At 37.7% G+C, this 23,383-nt stretch overlaps 1 protein-coding gene across 1 annotated transcript; it reads right to left on the reverse strand.

Moving 5' to 3' along the window:
• Positions 1-25: 25 nt before the first annotated feature.
• On the reverse strand, positions 26-22,360 carry tinagl1 (tubulointerstitial nephritis antigen-like 1). The gene is made up of 12 exons (XM_046834906.1): positions 22,206-22,360; positions 17,321-17,640; positions 14,320-14,386; positions 8,559-8,651; positions 8,292-8,406; positions 5,177-5,300; positions 4,935-5,085; positions 4,627-4,813; positions 4,381-4,426; positions 3,338-3,461; positions 1,266-1,311; positions 26-1,175 (listed from the first exon to the last, which is right to left on the reverse strand). Exons 2-12 carry the CDS (start codon positions 17,628-17,630, stop codon positions 1,008-1,010), a joined length of 1,431 nt encoding a protein of 476 aa, XP_046690862.1. The 5' UTR covers positions 17,631-17,640; positions 22,206-22,360; the 3' UTR covers positions 26-1,007.
• Between the last annotated feature and the right edge of the window lie 1,023 nt (positions 22,361-23,383).

Raw genomic sequence — 23,383 nt, forward strand, 5'->3', positions numbered from 1 at the left:
ATAGTTAAAGAGCAAGAATATAAAATAAATATATGAACGTGCACAGAGTACAGAGTTTATTAAATAAATCTGTGCTGAGGAGGTATGTAGACTTTATTACAGATAAAGTGTTTCTTTATACAAAACATAAGAACCAATGCATATAAAGGTCAGCAAACTGCACAGCTGTTATATCAGTGGTCATTAAATTACAGAAGCTGTTTCTGAATAGAAATTCACTTTAAATTGATTTTAAAATGCCAGGTCAGATGTCTCGCTACTGTCACTGATTCTCAGGTTTGGAATAAATGTTTAAAATAAGAGCGGCCAATCTTTTAGAAGAAGAATCACAACCATAAACAATTTACCTTAAAAATCTTTTTTTTTGTATTTCTTTAAAAATAAATAATTGGTAATAAAATCTCCTTTATAATTAAACCCCACCTCGTTTTTGCCTTTTCCAGTGTGCTGGAATGTACTGTCTGAAATGCACCTTGAGTAATTCAGAGTTTCACAGACTTACAGTTCTAACAAACTACCTTATGATAGCTGATAATATAAAAAAACAAAAACAACCTAATAAACAGGAATAGCCTCTGGAACGACCCACTCAGGCTATAAGAGCTCGTGTGAAAAGTAGATGTGTAGTTGTAATTTGGGTGTGTGGCCACCAGGGGGCTTTGAGTGCGCTTACAGTTACAGGCAAGTTTCCACGAACCACTTTTTTTTTCCTTAGTCATAAACTGACTTATCATTGGCATTTTCTTGCATTGTTGAGAAGTAAGAATTAGAACTACTACAGGATTCAGTCCAACCTGGCCACATTCACACAACAAAAAGGACTGGCTATTTACGAACACCTATCAGCACTGGTGCGAATAATATGTTCAGTGGAGTTTTGATGGATTTAGCAGAAACCATTTCGCAGTCTCCTGCCATAGTCCTGACTGAGTCTGAATATCTGGTGATGAGGTGCACACGGATCTCAGAAGGGGGCAGAAGGATCAGAGACACGTGATTGAGCGTCTCTATTTGTGCCTTTTCTGGTGATGATGGTGATGGCTGTGCATGTCCTCCATGGTTATCCGGCCCCACACGCCAATCACAAAAGCCTCGATTTCACATTCGTTTTCTCCTCGTGCAATGCGGAAGTAGCCACTTTCACCCCAGTTCTTGCCCCATGAGTTGGCAGCAATCTATAGAAAAGCGTTACATTTAAAAATACATCACTACCAACTTTAGACTTCATGTCTTCACTTAAACACAATCATTGTTTACGCACTTACCCAGTATTTTTGTGTTTTCCCATTGAAATCTCTTTCTTCACCCCACCTACACAAAAACAATACTAATAATTACAATTTATCCATTTTCCAGTTTTATCTATATGACCTGCATCTTTAATAAACATAATAACACTAAATAAGAGTTGATCAGTGTAATGTTGGTGCTGTACATTTGAATATATTTGATCTCTACTCTCAGATTAAGCTTGAACCGAGTGCCCTTGAAACCAACAAAGACACGACTGTTCTCACAAGAACTAAACATATCCAGAAAACAGTGCTGCACAGATGCCAACATTCCAGACCAGGAGTTCTTGGTTGATAAGGTAGAAATTCCCATACTGCTATTTCCCTCTGGCTTTAGGAAGGATGCGTGTATTAGGAAGCAGTACACGCCTGCCGCCTGCCTTCTCAGAGCATCAACAACTAGGTTTCTGGGAGTTATGGGAGCTAAGACTGGTTCCTCATTCCTCCTGTCAGTGTAGCACATCTTGTTCTGGGACAGAGCTGCTTTTTCCTCAGATGTAGCAGGGTGACGTAAACTAGGCTCCTGCCCTGATGTTCCCAAAGGTCAGGTCAGAATGTGCCTTGCTTTATTTCTAGCAATGAAACACAATAGTGTTCCGTGGGGTTACATTTATTATTTGTCCTGCATATGAGAGTGGAATTTATTTGGAAATGGGGAAAAGTCAAGATCATAATCAGCAAACCCAAAATAGTAGAACAAAAACATTGACACTGCACACTGGCTTACTGTAATTGTGCTGCAAAATATTCTTCATCTCATTATTTTTCTTGGCCTTGAACAAGACCAGATACAGCACGGCTGTAGGTTTATCCCTGCCCTGCCACAGCTTTGTGCCCACTCTCTGTCCTATCAAATGAGGATCAGCGGGTCAGACAACACCATTCCACTACACGAGACATCAACAAGCTTTCTGTAAACTTTCCCAGACCCAAGGGCTTAACAAAGCACACCATAGGAGGATTTGCTCCGTAAAAACATTGTTCTTGTGCCTCTTCCACAAAATCCATAGCCCTATTCGTCAAAAGAAACGCAAAGTCAGCGAATGAACCTGAGAGGGGAAATGCCAGGCTTCAGATTTTCACTCATGCGTCATGAAGATCACTAAAGCACATCACACTAACTAGTTACTCCAGTCTCCATGACCGACATCATTTGATGGCTTGGGGGATATTTGAATAGGAAATCACTCATTATTATGACTGCACTTTTTATGGGATGGGAAATTAAAAATGACCTTCTGTTTCCTGCTCCTTATGAGTCATTCCTCAGTCATGTTCTAGTGTCCTGCTAAAGAAATGTTCCTGTATTTAAACCCTAAACACTGTGGGGAGGTTCAGGAGGATATTTATCTCAGAATGAAGGATTAGAGACACATTTGTGTGGAGATCAATAAAACATTCAGACTTTCTATATCTGCATTTAAACTATTTACAACCACTCCTATCAGGTTCATGACTATACTTAACCTGCTTAAGAAACTGGACATAAAAGCTTTCATATAATGAAATTAAAATATTTGTCTGAGCCTGTGCTGAACCAACAAATCTAGTTTCACCTCAGGGCTTAAGTATATAAGCGGAAGTGTGTGTCTCAATGTCTGATTGGATGAGATCAGGATGTGGCCTGCTCAGCAGGGTGGGTTTGAAGCATGGGGATAAGTGAAGGTGGTGCAGACACATCATAATGGCAGGGGAATACCTACGGAGGCGGAGCCAGTCATCTGTTGTGTCTGCATTTTTGTGGTAATAAAGAGCATGTCTGGAAGTTTGGGAAGAGCTCTGTGGACTGGACTTTAATCTCTATTCTTCTGCATACAATAATGCCTAATCATCCTGTTATCTGTTCTATCAGCTGGATCTTTTTTAAATCACAAAAAGACATTACCAAAATTAAGAATAGACACTTTTTTAATCTAATGCCGCTGAGACCCCTGTGGCCCTGTTTTGGCTTTAACTAGGTGAGTTTACATCCTGCAGTCTGCTTCCACCACATGAAGGGAAAGGTCACTTTGTGCTTGAGTGCTGTGGGAAAGGGCAGCTCTTACCCTGTGATCTTAACCGAGTGTGTGCCGTGTTTGCGATACTGTGGCGCTTTGTGTACATTCACGTCTGTGTGTCGGTAGATTCCACTCTTGTACACAAAGAAGTCCTCATGCACCTCCAGGATAGCTAAAAAAGGAAAAACAAGGCAGGAGACACACCTATTATACATAAAGCACTGCCACATCAGGGTTTGTTCATATAGAATTGTTTTCAATGGTCAGTCTATTTATAAAATCATCACTCATCATCCTACAGCTGAACTTTGAAACTACAGGCAAAGTTCAGAAGTGAGTTCCTTTTCACTGATTGGCCTTTATGTATATATATATATATATATATATATATATATATATATATATATATATATATATATATATATATATATATATATAAATTAATCCATGAATAAATTCCATATATTATATATTATATGGAATTATATATTCCATATATATATAAAAGGCCAATACATTTTACACATTAATACATATATTTTTATTATTCTATTATTATTATTATTTTAGAATTCTTTTTCACTTTGTCATTATGGGCTGTGTATATATATATATATATATATATATATATATATATATATATATATATAATGATGAATCCCATAATGACAAAGTGAAAAAGAATTCTAGAAATTTTTCTCAAGATTTATAGAAAATCTAAAAAGTTCCTAAAAAGTAATGTCTATTTTGAAAAAAATGCAGTGGGAAAAATAGTTTTTAAACCAAACAATAAGAAATGCCCAGCATTTATAACCATAGATTAGTCCCATTAAAGCGGAAAATCCCTTCATTTCATCCAGAGAGGGAAAAAAACAGCAGAATTCCCTCCTGCGTGTAACAATAAAACAGAAGACTGGCACACACTCAGTGTACCTCAGCATTACAGGGAAACCCATGCAGAGTTTCTTATTACTATGTGGGTTTGAGTTTCTGTGATAATACATCCGGGCATTTCTGGAATACCAAGTGCTAACAAGTGCACTATACATTCCCACCTTATCATCTTACAGTCTCACACCCTTATCCCATACCTTGCACGGGACCGTTATCCATGATCTCCTTCATTATCTCCTTCTCCTGTGAGAGAAAAAAGTAGCTGAGTTGTGAAACTGGCTGGTGAAACAGTTCCAAACTGGATGTTAAGTATGATATAACATACATTATGTCTTGTGTCATTTATGTTCTATGTAAAGGAAACTATAATGTAAGATCAGGAAGTGTGTTCTGGGTGTGCTGGGTATGAGGTTATTGCATGCTTTGAGAGTGTGTTTCCTTACATTTGTAGACAGTCTGTATGGTGGGGTGGACTGGTAGATTTCGTTGTGGTAGATGTGGCTGTTGGGACAACGAGCCGTGGCCTGTCTTTTCCCTCGGCCCACTGAGCGACTCTGCATCATACAGCGGCTCATTTCATCAGAGGTCTGTTGGGGTGGATTAAACGGATAACACTCCTCCGTCACCACCCTGAAACAAAGGATTAGAAAGTGAAGCAATAAGAAAAACACCAGGTACAACTGTAATTATAGAGGAACGGTATTCCCAGCCCTGGATCAAATTTTTGTTTTATTTTGCAAAAAGAATTTACCCTCGTCTCCTCAGATACCACCAGGCCCCATCAATGCGTCCTCCAGCACAACCACCTTGGTTACGTGTGTCACAGGAAATCAGATTCTGGGGTGACAGTTGAGGGGTCATGTGACCCATAGACTGAATGGAGATTCGGTCTGATGCTACAGCTGAGATGAACGGAAAAAAAGTGAAGTGATGGAAAGTTTGCAAGGTTTTGTGAGCATGATGATACACAGTAAACTTGTTATGTAAACTTACATGCTGTGGAAAAGGCCCACGAGGCCGCACAGTTGCCCTGGTCCAGGGGCTCGTGGATTTTTCCTGGCCATTTCTCAGCAGCGTTGAAGTAGCTTGGAATGTATTCGTTGTTATCCATGTTCATCTAAGGAATGCATATGAATCAGGTGTTAGCAGAAGCTGTAATAAAAATCTATGCAAGGCACCTTATACTTTTGAACAAGTTTTAAATAGTTGCAGTAGTGATTTCTAGTCAGAGATGCTGCTTTCTTCAGAAGAGTCAGAGCTGCTGTTTACCAGATGATAGTTTAACATGCACAGATTCTTGTTAAATGCTTCAAAGCAAAAAGGTTGAAGATATTGTGAAGTCAACAGGTAACAGGCTGTTTTGTAAAACAGATGATGCTAAAGGAGGTTAGTTGTTGATGGAAGAATGAAAAGGTAACTAACAAATGCTGTCTGAGTGAGAGGGATGGGGCACTCTATCTTTTGGGTTTATCGCACTGACACTGAGATGTATGCTAAATAGTGTGGGATAGCACTGTCCTTCTTTTGTCTTATGCTCTCCTGTCACCCAGTGTGTGTGTATCAGTGCGGCTGATTGATGTCTCAGAGGAAGACTACATTAATAGATGTCACATGATTGGAGAGAGCTGGCTAGTGGTTGTAAAAAGACCATAGATGAACAAATTAGTTTAAATACTAGCTGTTGATGCTGTGCACATTCTGCATTAAGATGTACATTATATAGACAAAGGTTTGTGGACATGTGACTATAAGATTCTTATGTCCTTTCTGAAAATCCCATTCCACATTTAGTCTTCACTAGTTGCTATAATTACCTTCACTCTTCTGGGAAGATGTTCGACTATATTTTGGAGTGTGCTTGTAGAGATTTGTGGCTGAATGAATACAAGTGAAGTCAGGTACTGATGTAGAGTGAGGCGGCCTGGCATGCAGTCAGCATTAAAATTAATCTTAAAGGTGTTCGATAAGGTTGAGAGCTCTCCAATCCAGATCTTCCACTCCAACCCATGAAGATCAGCTTTATTAAGCCAGCTTTATTTAGCTGGCTTGTGCACAGGTGGAACAGGTTTGGGTCTCCTAGTTCAAGTGAAGGAAAATTGTAATGCTACCACATCCTTAGACGTTCTATACAATTGTGTGCCTACAACTTTGTGCTTACAGTTTGGGGAGAAACCACATATGGCTGGAAAATTCAGGTGTCCCAATACTTTTGTATATATCGTGTATTAGAAGTGACTAATTTCTGCAATATGGACCTCAGTGAAAGTGAGAATAAGGACACTATCACAATCTTTTAATGAATGTTTGCAAACTGCATCTCAGCTGTTAGGTGCTTTAATGTAAACTTCTTTAAAATGTAAGTATCTGAAACTGTGACACTGCTAACTACAATGAAGAAGCTGAAATCGGTCTGACTGATGAGCTGTTTGATCTTCTCTGTGTGTTTAGTGTTAATTATTAAAGCAAAGTTCTTTAAACCTGAATCTATCCGGCTGTCTCAGGTCATGTCACCGAGTAACTAAATGAAAGAGGCGTCGATACGGAGCGGCTGTGGAGCAGGCTTTGGAAACTTCTGGACTTTGCTCTTCGTGTTTGGAAATGCACAGTCACGCATTCCTGCACTTTTGCACTCCTGCATTCCTTCTGTTAATAACTGAATTACTCGAGCTGACGTTTATTAGATGTAAACCTCTGGAATGCGTCACAACTCAAAGTCCAGTGTCAAGAACCCTGTGGCTCTTGTTGAGGTTAAAAATGTGAAAAATCTGTTTTTGCTCACGAGTGCGTAATATGAGCGCTGATCCTGTGTGTGTGCACTGAGTAGATGCTTTATGAATGGATGCGTGTAGAAACATGCTGCAGGTGGAGGCATGTTGGACGAGAGGGGTGGGTAGATGTTTTGTAGTGTCTGGGCAAGCTAATGCCTTTTTTCTCTCATCTTGTTCCAATTCATTTCCCCTCATGTCTGGAGCATTTTCTCTCATGCTTGTTTGTGGAGAATGCCTGGGCTGCTCTAGCAGGAGACTGAAGGCCTCAGTGAGTGTGATCAAAACAGCTGGAGGCAGGATAAGGGAGCATCCAAGCAACCATACCATTAAAACTCTCTTGCATGTCTCGAGCAGACAAGATAAGTCCCTAAAGCAGACATCTTACAGAGATCTAACATATGTGAATGTTGTTTTTGCATGAACGATTACCACTGACATGCTACATTACTCTAATTACTGTGTGTGAAGGTTTAACCTGATGCACCTGAGGTATTCCAAAGGCATTTCAAGGAGCCATCACTTTACATTTACTTAAACATTTTTTCTTGAACATCTATTAGCTGTTGTTTTCCTACCAAACTGAAAGGATAGTAAGGCTAAAGGCTAACAGATGTTTCCTCTGAGACAGAAAATTAATAAGAACTTTCTAAACTGCTTCTTGTACAACATCATAGAACTGATTGCATTGTACAGGAGCGCACACATGCCAATGCACGGAGAGACAAAAAAAAAAAAGCAGAACTGTCATCCTTACTGTTCTAAGCTCAGAGCTGATACACACCAATGCTCTGATCGACAAAAGAGAAGAATGTTGTAAGTGTATTGGCAAGTTATGTACTTTTGGACCCTCACCATAGAAAGACAGAAATTTATCTGATCTAATGTTAAACTAACACTTTTAAGTACTTGTACAGCTGCAGACTAGAAAATAATAAACATTTAAAGGATTTTCAACTTATAAAATGAGAAAAATCAATAAAGGAATGTTTTAATAAGTTTGGTACAGATTTCATTTTTACATATTCATCTCAAATTGGTGTGTATGTGTGTGTGTATATACTGTATTTATACTGTATATATTGATAATTGTAAACTCCAGATGTACACTTTATTCAAATACCTGAAAAAGTATGTAATCCACATTTGTAAATCACTGGCTTGAACCACTTAAACATTCTGTAGCCCAAGGCTTTACTTGGGTTTACTTCCTCAACACTTCAGCAAAGATTTCAATCAATTATTCCTGCATTAAATTGGTTCTGATCCTAGTGATCACAAAGAAGTGATGTCATGAGAGACTATGAGCTCTAGACTACTACAGTTTTCACTACACCACTCACCTGAATCTCATTCATGCTCATAATGGCTCTGGAAGGTCGCTGAGTGCCAAGACGGTAGCGCAAACCCTCATCCAGACTCATACCCCAGAAGTGACTGTAGTTAGCTGCCTTCCACCTAAAGTAGACAACACACAAGCTAATTATTAAGTACAAGATCAGTCGACGCTCTGAAGTTTTTAATACAGATTAAATGTAAACTCATAAATTAGTGAAGTCGGATGAAAGGTGGATTCTCAGAGGGTCAGAGGTCGAGGGAATGGCTCTTACCCATAGTTTCCCCAGTTCACTGCCTGGATTAACTCCTGTTCGATCAGACAGGCGTGTTCCTCACAGACCCACTGACCAGTGGCACTACATGTACTAAGAAGAGAGAAGACACCAAGACATGGTTATCTTACAGTCTCTGTAGATCGTCATTCAAAGCAGTCTCTGTTTAAACACATAGATAAAAGCTCATAGCAATAAGAAGAAAAGAAAAATAAATAATTGCTGGAATTCCCCTAGTGGAGACAAATCAAGGAGAAAGATTGCACTTAGCTGCCTTGAGGGAGGAGAAAGGGGGGTGATGGCTAAGACTGAATGGTAAACCTTTTATGGCTATGTGTTCAAATAAATCCCCATTTTAAGGCAGGCAGCATGTGAGAGGGATGAGGGCAGCATATTTGAGCGTGGTACATGAAGAATCTTTTTAAATGTGATGAGAGAGATATTTTGCATCGCATAGCGTAATTAGTCCTAAGGGATTTTCTCTCTATCGAAACTTATTTCCAAAAATGTCAAAGGGTTTGCCTTTTAATAACTCATAGTAAATCTGAAATATTGCTTTAACAAGCACATGTACAGTACAGCCATGACACTAGAAAAATATTTAGCCAGAAGTTGAGGGATGTCAAGGCCATATTAGCCGTACGTGACTGTGCATAACCGAAAGCATCTGGAAAAAAACCTGGTGACTTCCAGGAATGTTTTCTAGAGTTGATCGAGGGGAAGCACACAGGTTCCTGACCCCTTTATTTGTTGGCTGGTCCCTGGTGCCATTTTCGACAGAGACAATTTCACAGAGTACCCTGTAAAAACAGTTGATCTTGGAAGTACAGTATGGGGAGTCAGGTGGCCTTGTGTCAATAAAAAAAAAAATGTTTTTACTATCTCACTATCTACTATTTCACATTCCACATCAGTTCACCACAGCTTTTGCGATTAAGGATCCTAACCCATGTGTAGAGGTTTGTTGTACACTACCTGTGAGAACTGACAAATCTTATACTAACCTTAACCTCAGCAAACAAAAGATAACCTTTGAACTATTTAAAAAAAAAATTAAAGTAAAAGATGTAACTTTTGTTATTTTTCCCATGAACTACAGCCAAATATCCCACAGTCTCCCATTAACTGCTTATAAATTTGTGGCCTTGTTGGGGACAAAAAACAAAACCATGTCCACACACAAAGTTTAGACCGGATTACAGTATACACAGTCCACAGAGTTGTGTGGGAATGAGCAAAAGGACATCTGATTATGATCATCCTCTAACATTAATCCCCACTACTATTAGATCATGTGATTTGCATGACAGCTTGTATAAGCACCACCATTGTTCAAAAAGTACATTTTTTTTTTTTTACATTTTTACATATTTGATATAAACACATGAACCTTTCCACATTTGTGTAATACAGGTGACATCATTAATTTTGGTCTTGTTTGCAGTCTGATAATGGTCAGACCACCCAGGTGTAACTCAAACACTGCACAAAGATCTGTCTCAAAGCTTTATCTCAAAGAATCTGGATGACGTTCGAGAATAATGCACCCTTTTCAGCTTTTCATTATTATGGCTCATTTTCAAGGGGGGTCACATATAAACACAAAGAGTAATAAAAACAATGATTATATTTTTTTTTTAAATGTAGCATTAAAAAGGGAAACGACAGCAAATAATAGATTGTATAATAATTAAGTGAGTCATATGTAAATTACAATAAGCATTACAGACATGTCTATATCTCTCTCCTGCATGTTCACAAATATTACATGTAGATTTTGGACAATTCTCATGTTTCACAAATTTCACGTTTTCACATGTAGTGCATATGTTTTATTTTTCCATGTGATTCAAGCATTTTTTTACATCATAAATTCTATTTAATTCATTATTTAAATTAATTAGGGGGGTGGGGGCAACAGGTAGTGTTGTCGCTTTACAGGCCCAAGGTTCCCAGGTCAAACTTCAGCATGGGTTTTGTGGTTTCTTCTAGGGCTGCAATAACTAATCAATAAAATCGCTAGTAATCGATAATAAAATTATCACAGAATGCCGTTATTGATTAGTTAGCGGCCACGTGTGAAAATGGCAGACAGTACTGAGTCAACCGGCAGCAGGTAAAAAAGTGCATCCCAAGTCATCCAAGGCATGGGTGCATTTTATATTAAATGCAAAAAAAGAAAACTGTACCTTCAAGTTATGCAAAGCGGAGTTTATGTGACATGGAAGTACCACAGGCACTCGAAAAGAGCACACACTGGTGTCACGGATAAAGGCGAAACATCAGCACAGTAAACGTAAACTGTTTAATCCTTACTCGTGAGCATCAGGTTGTGATGCATAATGACACATTAATGGATTCAATTAAAATGGTGCGAACAAACACTAAATCTAAAAATCAGCCAATAACAGCAGCAGTAAAGGATTACATTTTTAGTCATTGTTGTAGTTTTCAGCAAATCCTAATGCATTTGTACACTAATGCATTTTTTAAAATATTTTTTCAAGTCTGTTTCTCCGTTCAATTCCCTTTTTATAGCATTTAAAACAGTTAACTGCCTGTTTTCAAACTATCTGTTTGTATACTCTCACAACAGAACAAAATGTGTATTTTTTTTAAACAAAAATTCTCAAAACAATGTTGTATTATATTTTATATTTATAACGGTTGTCAACTTGCCTTCTGCCATTAGCATTAAAAACTTTTTTTTTTTTTTTTTTTAGAGAAAGAAAAAACCCAGCATGAGTGAATTTGTTTGAAGAAGAAATCCCCCCATGCACTCCTTAACAAGCAGCAACTATAAGGTTTAAAAAGCGTAAATTAAAGGCAGTTAAACTCAATATGTGGCTTTTGGATTTTTTAAATACAGTTTTATACATAGTTTTTATAAGCAAAACATAAAGAAAATCGTCTGATTAATCGATTATCAAAATAATCGTTAGTTGCAGCCCTAGGTTCTTCTAACCTCTGGAACATGCAGTAGGATTTGCTATACTAAATTGCCCTGTGATGGACTGGTGTTTCTTGCTTTGTCAGAAATTGTATCCAGATATCGGATAAAACACGTACTAAGGATAAATGAATAAATGTTATTTTTTGCCTGTGGTTTTATTTTTTACATACATTTTATTGGCATGAATTTACTTCAAGGGGTCATGTGCACATTAAGGCTATATCATCGTAACATTCCCTTCTATTTCAATTCCATTTGGTCTCATTATGTTTACAAAATTACACCACCAGTCACATGAAAAGTTTCTTCACCCAGTGATTTTACTTCATGATCAGTTAAATGCTCTCCCCATTGTGTAATAAAAACATGTGAAATACAACTTTCTATTTTATTGTATTTCATGTTTTTAATAGAAAATGTGCAACTGGCAGCTTCTGTAACCAAAACAAGTTTCTTGTAAGTACTTGCATACTTAATAAAGCTCGAAATAAAGCACTATCTGATAATAAAGCTCTTTCTGGCAATAAAGCACATTCTGATTCTGATTATATGCGAAAACAGGTGCAATTTTTTCATAAGCATATAAAAGCCAAGGCTGAGGAGGAGGCAGGAAGCATCCTGACACTATCACCAAACCTAGTGATAATTTTCAACAAACAGCTGCTGAGCTCAACCACACCTGCAGTGAAACCGATCCAGAATGTGATCTATAAATCCCTAATCCACTCAACAAGACCGATTTATTTTAGTATGTAATATTTTTGGATGAAGTACATCAAAACAACAGGAGAAATGTTTTAGTCATAAAGCAAGCCTGACATCAATAAGAAGGAGAAAGAAGTAGAATGAGAGGGAGGTTGTATGTGTATGAGATAAGAGCAGAGGAGGAGAGGAGTCAGTTGGAGGAGCGAGTGGAGGAGAGCGAGCAGGATAAGAACAGCCGGACATCCTGCTCTCCACCCAGAGCTTCAGTCCGTGAACTGGACTGCTGGCCAAGAGAGGATGTGTGTGTGTGCGCATGAACAATGCAGGGGAGAGTTTCAAACAGTTCTGCTTTAAACATGAATTTAATATGTTTCTGAGAACTACATGACGAAATGCTATTTTGATTAGACTTAAAGCACAGATATGAATTAAGCCTCGCTACTTGTTTTTTCCTTTTCCTTTTCCACCCCATTTCCACAAACACACTGCTTTTACATTGAAGACCAATAGATGTGTTCCCTTTTTGTTTATATAGTGTCTCGTGGATGTGTATAAATTTCATTATTAATAATAAGCTGACTTATTAAATCCATTATCCTTTAGAGCATTTTCAATCTTCCTGTAGCTCAAAAGTTTAGTTCCACTGCATTTATTATTTCTAATGATTTATCTACTGTGCTGTCAAAGTCAAGTGGTGTGGTACATAACAAATAAAATGAATTTTTCTTAGTAAAAGTTTCAGAATCAGTGTTTCAGTGGGTTTATTGGGATGTTGGTTGTTATGTGTATATGTTTAATGCAAATCATTTAAAGTATTACATTCTTTTATTTAGATTTAACTAGTGCATTTGTTTGCTTTTTTATTTGGTTAAAAGTTAGGACACACCTTTTCTTCTCCTTACTTATATTTATATTTATTTTTGATTCAATCTAATCATCAGTCCTAATCAGAATAAAACCATTCATTAATCTAGTGTGCCACAACATTTAACGTCTACTGAAATCTTTGTACTTGTAGTGATCATGAAATCACGCTCTGCCGCCTGGGTTTGAGTTATATTTCTGATGTTTGTCTCACTTTCCCTCTTGTTTCTGGACCCCCTAGCAGATGTGCAGAGATTTCCAGCATCTGGACATTAGCGATAAAGTAAATCATCTCTCATGACAGGCGATGAGTCATATCAAAATGACACTCTTTCATGGACTCTCGAAATCCAGACACGTGCTGAAATCAGCCACAAGTGCACACTTGTTTAATGGAAACTGACTCATTGCACTTAGGTGCCAGAGCAGTTAAGCACATTAGTAAAGAATTCTCTGCCCAGTAACCCTTTTTCTTTTGGCTTAACACACCTTGAATCATACTCACAGAACATCCTCAAACCGCAGCTGCAGGCAGGTAACTGGGCACGTCTCTATTAACAAAACTTTTTCACAGTAAATGGACCTCTATAACAACCTCGATATCTCATGCACTCCAGGTCACTACACCAGTAATGAGAATCCCTCTTACTTATGTAATGCCTCATTTACCTCAGGAGTAACTTTACCATGAAAATAAGAAGATAGAAAAAATAGACAAAAGGAGCCAGAGAGTGAAAACAAAATCGCTTTCGCTGACGCTTGACAAAGGACAACGTGATGCAGTCATGGAAATATTTTGTAACTGTATTCGAAACTTTTTTAAGGACCATTTGTAGACCAGGAAAGGAAAGGAGGAACTGGGCATAAATGCCAATTACTATAAATAAATCTAGTCTCATTAGCAGAACTACAGTCAAGATGTGAAGAGAAATGTAAACACAGTGCAGGAACATGTCGGGTGTGTCGTAAGTAGAACATGTTCTGTGGTTACTGAAGACAGGAATTACAGTCAGATAGAAGAAAAAGAAGAACAAGAAGAAGAAATATAAGATATAAGCAGAGCAATGTGTGTCTTACTGAGCTTATGAATAAATTCTATAAAATACACAGTAATGTACAGAACAAAGTGCTTGGCCTCACTGCTCCAGTTATTAGAGCACAGAGCGTGCACTTTGTTGCCTGGAGAACAACAAAGTAGGTGTGTGTGTGTGTATGTGTGTGTGTACAGTTTAGTCTTACCATAAATTGCAGTTCTCTTTGTAGGTTGCACCGGAGTGGAACCTGTGGCCATTTCTTTCACAAATACCTGCAGAAAAAAAAAAATCAGCAAAAAAGTACAAAGATCACACAGCTTTTCCCTTTCTGTAGAATCATCTCAAAGTGACATTCTTAAAGTGCTGAAGTGGTTGTAAGGAACATTTCACCTGGCTTGGTTTAAAACCTAAAATGTACTCAGTGAACTAGTGCAGAAATGCTGCCACTGGCTTTGCTCTGCTTTCCCACAGAGTCTGCTTCCTTCATACCATAACGAGCTAAGTAAGAGCTCCACTGCCTGCCTGGGTGCCAGTAAGTGGTTCTATGTGAAGCCCACACTGCACTGACACTCCCTCCTACTCACCTCTCGACATGCGGTAATGAAGACACTACACTGCACTTGGCTGAAGCCGTGTGTAGCACATAACAACATTAAAGGTGCAATCAGGGATTTAAAATCTTTGATAAAACTTCTGATAGCTATAAAATATGATCTATTTGCATGTGATTCTTGAGATATGTCACATATACATCAATGCATTTTTTTTTATATATCCCAAAATATAAGGAAGTCAAAGATGGTACGATGCCCTTGAAGGACTAGAGACCTGCTTGAACAGTGGCGGCTTAAAGGTGCTTGGGCTTAAACCCTCTTACCCACTAAGTCACCACTACTTCTTAATGTTGGTTTTACCATGCAAAAGGCCCGAAAAAACCAACAACAACAATGTCTAGTTGGACAGGCCATGAAGGCATCTTTACCAGCTCCACCTATTGCACTAGCGTTCAGAAGGTGTATTTTGGAGGCATGGCTCTGCAGAAAACACTCATTCTATTTGTATACGTTTACATTTTCAGTTTTAAAACAGCTAATTTTATCTGCCTGACTATACCTTTTGTTTTTGCTGTCACTCAAATTCATTTAAGTTCATTATTATTTCATTATTATTGGATTTAAAAAAATCAGGATATAGATTTAGTTTTATCCAATGACCACACATGCTTTGGAAACATTTTACATCAGGTTATTGTTCAGAAACCAAAACAAATAAAGATGGTACATAGTTGTCTGGGAAAGCTTGAGGTACGTAAAGCTTTGCTAACTGCTATGCACGTTGCATGCTGCTATGAAAACATGGCCTTTAATTGTAGTTTTGTCTGAAAATACGTTTGTTTACAGCTGTCAAAAAATCTGTTTATTTGATAAATAGTGCACATAAAGAGCAGCTAGGACCAAATAACCACATGTGTGTGTGTGTGTGTGTGTGTGTGTGTGTGTGTGTGTGTGTGTGTGTGTGTGTGTGTGTGTGTGTAGAAAAATAAATAGTGTTGTTTATATATACTATATGGACAAAAGTATTGGAACACCTGACTTTTCCACCAATATGTGCCACACAATTGTACAAGAAATCTTTAGATGCAGCAGCATTAAAATTTTTCATCGCCTGAAATAGTTCCAGCATGACAATACCCCTGTGCACAACATGAGCTCCATGAAGATGTGCTTTACATGGTTGAAGTGGAAGATCTTCAGTGGCCTGCTATTGAGCTCTGACCTCAACACTATTGTGCATCTTGAGGGTGAACTGGAAAGCTGACTGCATCCAAGGCCTCCGCAACCTTCATCAGTATCTGACTTTACTAGCACTCTTGTGGCTGAATGAGCACAAATTTCCACAAGCACACTCCAAGCTCTAGTGAAACCTAGTGTAATCTAGTGATCTTTTGCCCAGAAGAGTGGAGGTTAACGTTAATAAGGACTAAATGAGAAATTGGATGTTCAAAAACTTTTGTCCATATAGTATAGCTTTAATATGTAAAGAATTTGTCACAACATGGTGTGTTGATAGAATAATAACAATAATTAACTGAGAGAATTTTGTTCCTGGCTCTTTAGGTTAGATCAGGTGTTGAGCCATTAGACGGTTTGTGTGTGGTGTGTGAGTAATCAGGAAGGCCGGAGGTCGTATCACAACTGCGAAAGTGAATGTCCCTCCCTCAGCACACACGTGTCTGACATTCTTGTTCTGATCTTCTTTTGGCCTTTTCCTGCTGCCTCTCTGCTCCTCAAATCAATCCCTCGACATTACATGCATTCTTTCTGACCTTCATTCACCGTTCCCTTGTGTCTCCCTCTATGTTAATAAGAAAGCCACTGTTCTTCGTACTCCCAGGTTACACCCTGCAATTTTTACACCTTACTCCCAGACGGCAAGTTCATGTTGAAAAGCACGCACAGACTATGTCATAATGGAGATATTAGCTTTGTGATAAGATATGGTGATAAGGTGACTAAGGTACTGGTTATCATTATATAGCAGCTGATTTGAAAGTCTACAGAGTCTGTAAGAGGATCCTGATTTTATATATATGACCATCATGAATTTTTGTGTGATTCAGTGAATGGGGTGTCATATGTATTCCACCGATAGTAAATGTACAATAAACATATATCCCAGTCCTCTATTACTACACTTTCTCTTAACCATTAAAGTACCTCATGCTTGAAACATTGCTTTTTTTCAAAGATAATTGAACCTTTGTTTACATTTTTTTGTATGGTTAATAATGGTCATAATTTTAGTAAAATTCAATATTGAATAAATTCTAGGTTTAAATGCCACCACATACATTGAATCACCCTTGTAAAGCTTGCTTCACTTAAAAAGAACATTACTCATTACTGTAGAAAGAACATTACTCATAATCTTACTAACAGTGCTCATGTTAGTTCTCACTCTCCAGTGTTCTGTATTGTTTAAAGATTTATAATCATACTCTTGATATCACCCAAAAGAGGATGGGTTCCCCTTTTGAGTCTGGTTCCTCTTAAGGTTCTTCCTTCTAAGAGAGTTTTGTCTTGCCATAGTCGCCACAGCTGCTTATCACACCATTCACCTTAACTCTTAAATTCTGTAAAGCTGCTTTGAGACAATGTATGTTGTGAAAAGCGCTATCGAAATAAACTTGACTTGACTTGACTTACCTCTGGGAGGAGGATCGATTCCCATACAGTGGCCCCAAAAATCTGGGCAGCAGTCACTCACTGTTCGGTTACAAAACAGGTCACAGTAACAGATGGTATCCAGGTAAGGCATAGTGCACTCATCATTCCTGCCCTCACAGCAACCACCTCTTCTCTGACAGTATGAGCCGAATGGATCACGGATACCCCGAGCATGCAGAGGGCTGGCCAGCTCTCTCCTGCTGCGAATCCTCTCCATCATGCTGCTGTCCACCATCAGGACAAGCACTGCACTGACCACCATGACCAGCCTCATCATCTTCATCATCATCAACAATCACCTGTAAAAGATATCCACGTCTTCATTAAACATACCCATTTTAGGCAGTTAGATAATACAATGAAATATGCATAATCTCCATCTTCTGCATTTTACTGCACCCAAGAACATCTAATGACAGAAAGGAAAACAGGACATTGGTTATATGGACATTACCTTCTGTCTGACAGAAATCCAAACACAGAACCATCAATACTTGTAAAATAATATTTATACAAACTATCAGTCAACAATCCATGATTATAAATATTACTAAGAAACAAATAAAGTTATTCACAAATGTGTTATGAATGCTGCTGGCTAATTGAAAGAAAAAAAATCTACTTTAAGACAAGCAAGTGAAAGTAAAAGTCTGCGTCAACAATATCCATTCTTAATAAAGACTCAAAATATCGTAGATTCTTTTTCTATTATTAACAAGTTAATTTATTTTCTTTTGTGTAGCTACTCATCAGATTCTGTTATAATCACTTTAATAGTCGATATATAACTGATTCCTGCAACCTCTGAGCACCATTTTTATTATGTACCTAGTTTTTCTTCATTTTCCTCATGTTCTTTAAAATTCTTAATTCTGATTGGTAAGAAGGTGAAATGTTCTATATAAGCTTGGCTCTGACTATATAACTGGCTTAAAAAAACAATTCACATGTTTTTAATCCTATAGTAACAGCTCAGTTTCAGTCTTCTGAGAGGAGTTTGTGTTTTCTGGCACAAATTGTTTCCTTGTTTTGTTCTTGTCTTGTTTTTGTTGTGTTCTGTCAACAAAAATGAACTAAAAAGCAAGTGGTTCAGGAAGGAGAGTCATCAAGAAGCTGTTATGCAGAAGGGCGTACTACCACCACTAACAAGTCTGACCTTATGTCAGAGAACCACCAGCCATGCCCCCCTCTAGCGCTTAACACTCCTATTTAGCCTTTCCCTCCTACTAATCACCTACACCTGTTTCCCATTAATCGAGCACCCTTTAAAAGATCCCCCGCCCCTTCACTCGCCGTCCGATCTACAGTATACATACCTCAGATCACTTGGACTTTTCACGGATCCCACGTTCCCCGCTGTTTCCCGTATTCCTTGCTACCCTTTTTGAGAACCTCACTTCAGCTAAGTTCATTATTTCCAGCACTCCCTTCTCTGATACTTCTTTGTTTGCTCTGTTTAGATCAATAAACTTTACCTTGCTTTAGTCCCGGTTTCTGATGCCTGGTATATTGTGACACATTATCAGTAAAGCGAAAATAGCAGCAAACTCAGCCAAACACTCAACATTAAAAAAATTGCAGAACTTTCTCGTTTCTCAACATTATATGGAAGGTATAATTAGGTACAGGTGCTGCATGCATGCACCAACTGTAGAAGCAGAAATAACAACTCGGGTTTCAGGTTTAATATGGCTCTACTTGCAAGCTTTTATGGCCCCTCTGGGCCTCTCCGTATGGGGCATTGTGGTGTCTCAACTCAAGCTTTGGTCATTTGTAGCACAACCTGTTGTCCTTCATGTTCTCTCTCAGCCCCAGACTAGGAACAATGGCTAAAGACCACACATGACTGCTTTTGAAGTGCTTTCCCTGGAGTCAGGTTGCAAGCACAGAGTCCTGACAAAGACAGGGAAGGCAGTGCGCTACATACATAGATTCAATAATTTTTACCTGAATCTACTCAACTCAACAGAAAGCACAATAGCACATCTGCACTGAGAGGAGACCTGGAAAAAACCCACTGCTTTACAATTTTCTGCATGACTGTGCCTTTAGTCAGCCAATCCATATACACTCATACACACAGTGGTTCTCTGACCAAAGCCCTTTTCATTGACTTTTATTAAGCAGTGAGGCAGACAAATCTCCAGAGGGACTAAAAAAGGATGAACTCAGTTTGTCAGGCTGTCAGTAACAAAGAGGTAAAAGAGGGTGGCATTTTGACCTCACTGATAAAACGTAGTGTAACAGTGACTGTTTGTGGTTTGACCTCTGACCAGAGACATGTGCATGGACTACTCAATGTGTCAACAGGCAGAAAGACAGGTTTGTTCTCCAAGGCTTGGTTATGTAGCAATATTAAAGCAATACTTTAATAAATATAACATACATTTTATGTATTGCATGAATAAAAAAGGGATCTGTTTTGATATTTAAGGATAAAGTACCGAAATTTTTATTTCTTCTTCTCTGTGTTAAACAAAAAATGCATTTTTGTAATGTTAAATAAAATGACCTCATGGTGGTTGAATTCTTAAATCCGATCGGTCAGAACATACTGAATAAATTACACTGACAATAGATACTCGAACAATATTCATTAAACATGAATTTAACACTAAGTTATGCAACATTTAACATTAAAAGAGTTTAGAGAGTCAGTAACTGTCATGGAACATGTGATAATATTTTATCATATTACTGGCCTGCATTTACATTTAAGCAATAAACATTCGCATATCCAGAGCGAATTACTGAGCTTTAAAGTCTCCATCAATAAATACATTCTAATGCAGGTTATTTTAGGGCCCAGACTAAAACTACTATCAATCTAAAACTTTTTAAGGAGAGAATAGAGTTAGAAAGAGAGTTTTAATAAGGAGATGTGCTAATTTAAGTACTGCTAGAGAATCCTGTTTTTGGACATCCAGTGGAAGTTCATTTCACCAGAACATTCCACCAGAACAGAAAAAGGTTTTAAAGCTTTTATTCCTTGTACCCTGAGAGATGGTGTGACCAGTTGAGCAGTGGTTGTGGATCAGAGGGAGCGTAAGGGGTCATATAATGGCTGTGAGTAAAAAGGGTGCAGGTCCGCTTTTGGCTTTGAAAGTGAGCCACCTCTAAATACAATTCAATTAATTTTTATTTGTATAGCGCTTTTAAAAATAAACATTGTCTCAAAGCAGCTTTACACAGATGATGTGGTGATAAAAATGAATAAGATGTTCTTTATAAGTGTAAGTTTGTCCATGATGAGCAAGCCGGTGGCAACTGTGGCAAGAAAAAACTCTGATGTAAGTACATCAGAACCATAAACAATAATTGTAAGATGTACTGCAGTCAGCTAAAATGATTCATTTGGATCATTCAAAAAAAAGAAGCAATATTAGAAAGTGAACCATAGGAGCTAAACGGCTTTTTGGTTTGTCTTTTGGGACAGTAAGGCTACATCTGCATACCTATGAACAATTAAATATATCTAGAAAAGGAACTTTTTCTAAACATGCATCTATTCACATAAAACTGTCAATAGTGCACCAGGACGTACAGCAGGTTGCATCTGCCCTTCTTTCTAAAGCTGCCATAAAGTGTCTGAAAGCATTCAGTGGTCAAATCCCAGCTGCTCCAAGCCAAACTGAGCTACTGACCCACAAGCAAATCCTCTTAAATTGGAGGAGAGGGACAGATGGGCTACAAGATGCTGAGGATGATGACATGAGTGTCTACTGGTGTCTTTCCTCACATCAGTTTGTATTACCCCACCACGCTCCGCTATGCACTCTGCACAATATTTCCATGAAAAGTTTAGAATGTTTAAATACATGTTACAAGAAATAGGCAGGAATTTCTAATACTTTCAAACATTTTATTAAGTAAAGTAAGGGATTACAGCTGAAGAGATTTCAGCAGAACAGCAGACTTTCTAGGAGCTCTCAGGAATTCTAGAATGTTCTCTGCATGTAAACAGTGACACAATAGCAAGCGACAATCCCCAGCTTATTGCACTTATAACACCACCTAAATTAAACAAAGCTTCTCAGGCCTGCAGGCAGTGATTATTCAAGTGCACGGATAAAATACTTTTATAACAAAGATTTAAGTCTGCTTTGGTCTGAAAGACCTTTGTTTTTTTGTTTTTTTTAATAATGGTTTTAAAGAAATTATGGTGCATCAGATGCAGAACAAAAGCTGTAATAATGTGTTTCAAACATGGGTTTTAATATTTATTATTTATTATTTATTACAAATTTGATTTGATTTACTATATAAAGCAAACCTAATGATATATACTCAATTTATGAATGGATAGAAACTATATAAATATAAATATAAATATATATAGTAATTCAAAATCTCTACTTAAAATATATTTATATACAGAGGACCCCTAATCAGAGAGGATATACAGTATATATTATACTGCATTATATGATATTATACTGTATTATATTATATATATGTATATATGTTTAAGACCATTACCTTTTAAATCAAATATCCCTGAGGAATATATTTTTTCTCAGATGCCAGAGGAACTTGATTGAATATTACAAATCATATTAAGAGAAGTATGCCTTTTTTATGTGCTTACATGAAGATCAATATTTGAAGAACTAATAAATAAATAAGATAGATGTATTAAAGGTCATGTGTTTCAGTTCAGCACAAACATGACGCTTTCTGCTCACTCAGCTGAGGTTGTTGAAGTGAGTTATTAAATTAAGTTTAGCCATATTTAGAGTAAGTGACTGTACATGCGCACCTGTCTGTGGTCTGGAGAAGGGAAGGGACACACACACACACACACACACACACACACACACACACACACACACACATTAAAGAATGAAAGGAGAAAGGGTCCTACCTTATCAACGTATGAAATTAATTATCTTTGCTGTTTTATTTCCGGAACGGAAACAGGAAAAGGTTTAAACAGATAAGGTTTGTAGTCACTCTCAGTTCTTTATCCTCCTCTTCTTTCATACGATCTCGTTCAGCTGTCTTTCTCTGAGTCAGTGCCCAGCTTTATATTGAGACAAGGTGGGAGGACCTCCTCCTTTCACTTACTTTATCACTCACTCCTACTGTCTCATTACTTTCTCACTCACTCTTTATCATGACATGGCATGACTCACCTCCTGGTGGTCAATGAGACAATTGCATCAGTACCAACTAAAGTTGTGAATCAGCAACTTGTACCATGTTTTAAACAATGGCTACATTTCCACTTACACCAAACATAGACATAAAAACGTATATACGGAATAAACTGGAAATAATGACCATCAGAATTCAATTCAGTTCTTTTAAATTCGGTGCAATTCAGACTTCACAGACTTTACAGATATTGTCACGTACAGACATGCGCAGAATAATGAAATTTAGAATCAATACAACCAAAAACAACCCGATCTCTAAACTTTGGCAAACTTTATTTTCATGATACAAATCCTCTCAAAAGGTCTATACAACAATTTTAGTAAGAGTGTAAATGATGCTAAACAGCTATGTTTCCCTTGTGTGTTATAATTGTATAAATGTAAGAAAGAGAAGTGATGAGGAGCATCAGGAGCATGCAGCAGGGTTGTCTCTGCAGGTCTGGAGGAATCGTAGTGAGAGAAGAATCAGGATCTTGCATTGCATTGTTATAAAGCTTCAAGGCATCATGCCTATATACTGGAAGTGATATAATTGTATAGTAAAGTCTCCAAAATGTTTGTTAAACACAGAGGGCATGCAGTGACAAAGGCATTATTCTTGGAGTACTGCCATAGGCAACAAATCATGACTGTAAATCTAACTACAAGAATGAGTACTGAGTAACATCAAGCAAAAAATTGGGCAAGTACTTACTAGCAAATAAGTCACTTACAGGTACAGAGTTTACAGTCATAATCACACACCTTTTTTTTGGTCTATTTGTATTCAAAAACTAACCATTCAGATGGATAATTGACTATTTAGAATGTGATGAGTTAAAAGGTTTTTTGGAAGCAGGTAAGTAACAGATTACAGCCTTTCATTCTTTCAATGTTGCAATGA

Source organism: Silurus meridionalis, chromosome 22 (genome assembly GCF_014805685.1).
Source record: "Silurus meridionalis isolate SWU-2019-XX chromosome 22, ASM1480568v1, whole genome shotgun sequence".
Taxonomy (NCBI): domain Eukaryota; kingdom Metazoa; phylum Chordata; class Actinopteri; order Siluriformes; family Siluridae; genus Silurus; species Silurus meridionalis.

Excerpts from the sequence above, each read along its gene's own strand:
- tinagl1 (XM_046834906.1), bottom strand. The coding sequence starts at position 17,630 with ATGATGATGAAGATGATGAGGCTGGTCATGGTGGTCAGTGCAGTGCTT. Across the intron at positions 5,301-8,291 it reads TGAGCATGAATGAGATTCAG|ATGAACATGGATAACAACGA; the intron begins GTGAGTGGTGTA and ends TGCATTCCTTAG. Across the intron at positions 4,427-4,626 it reads CATACAGACTGTCTACAAAT|GAGAAGGAGATAATGAAGGA; the intron begins GTAAGGAAACAC and ends TTTCTCTCACAG.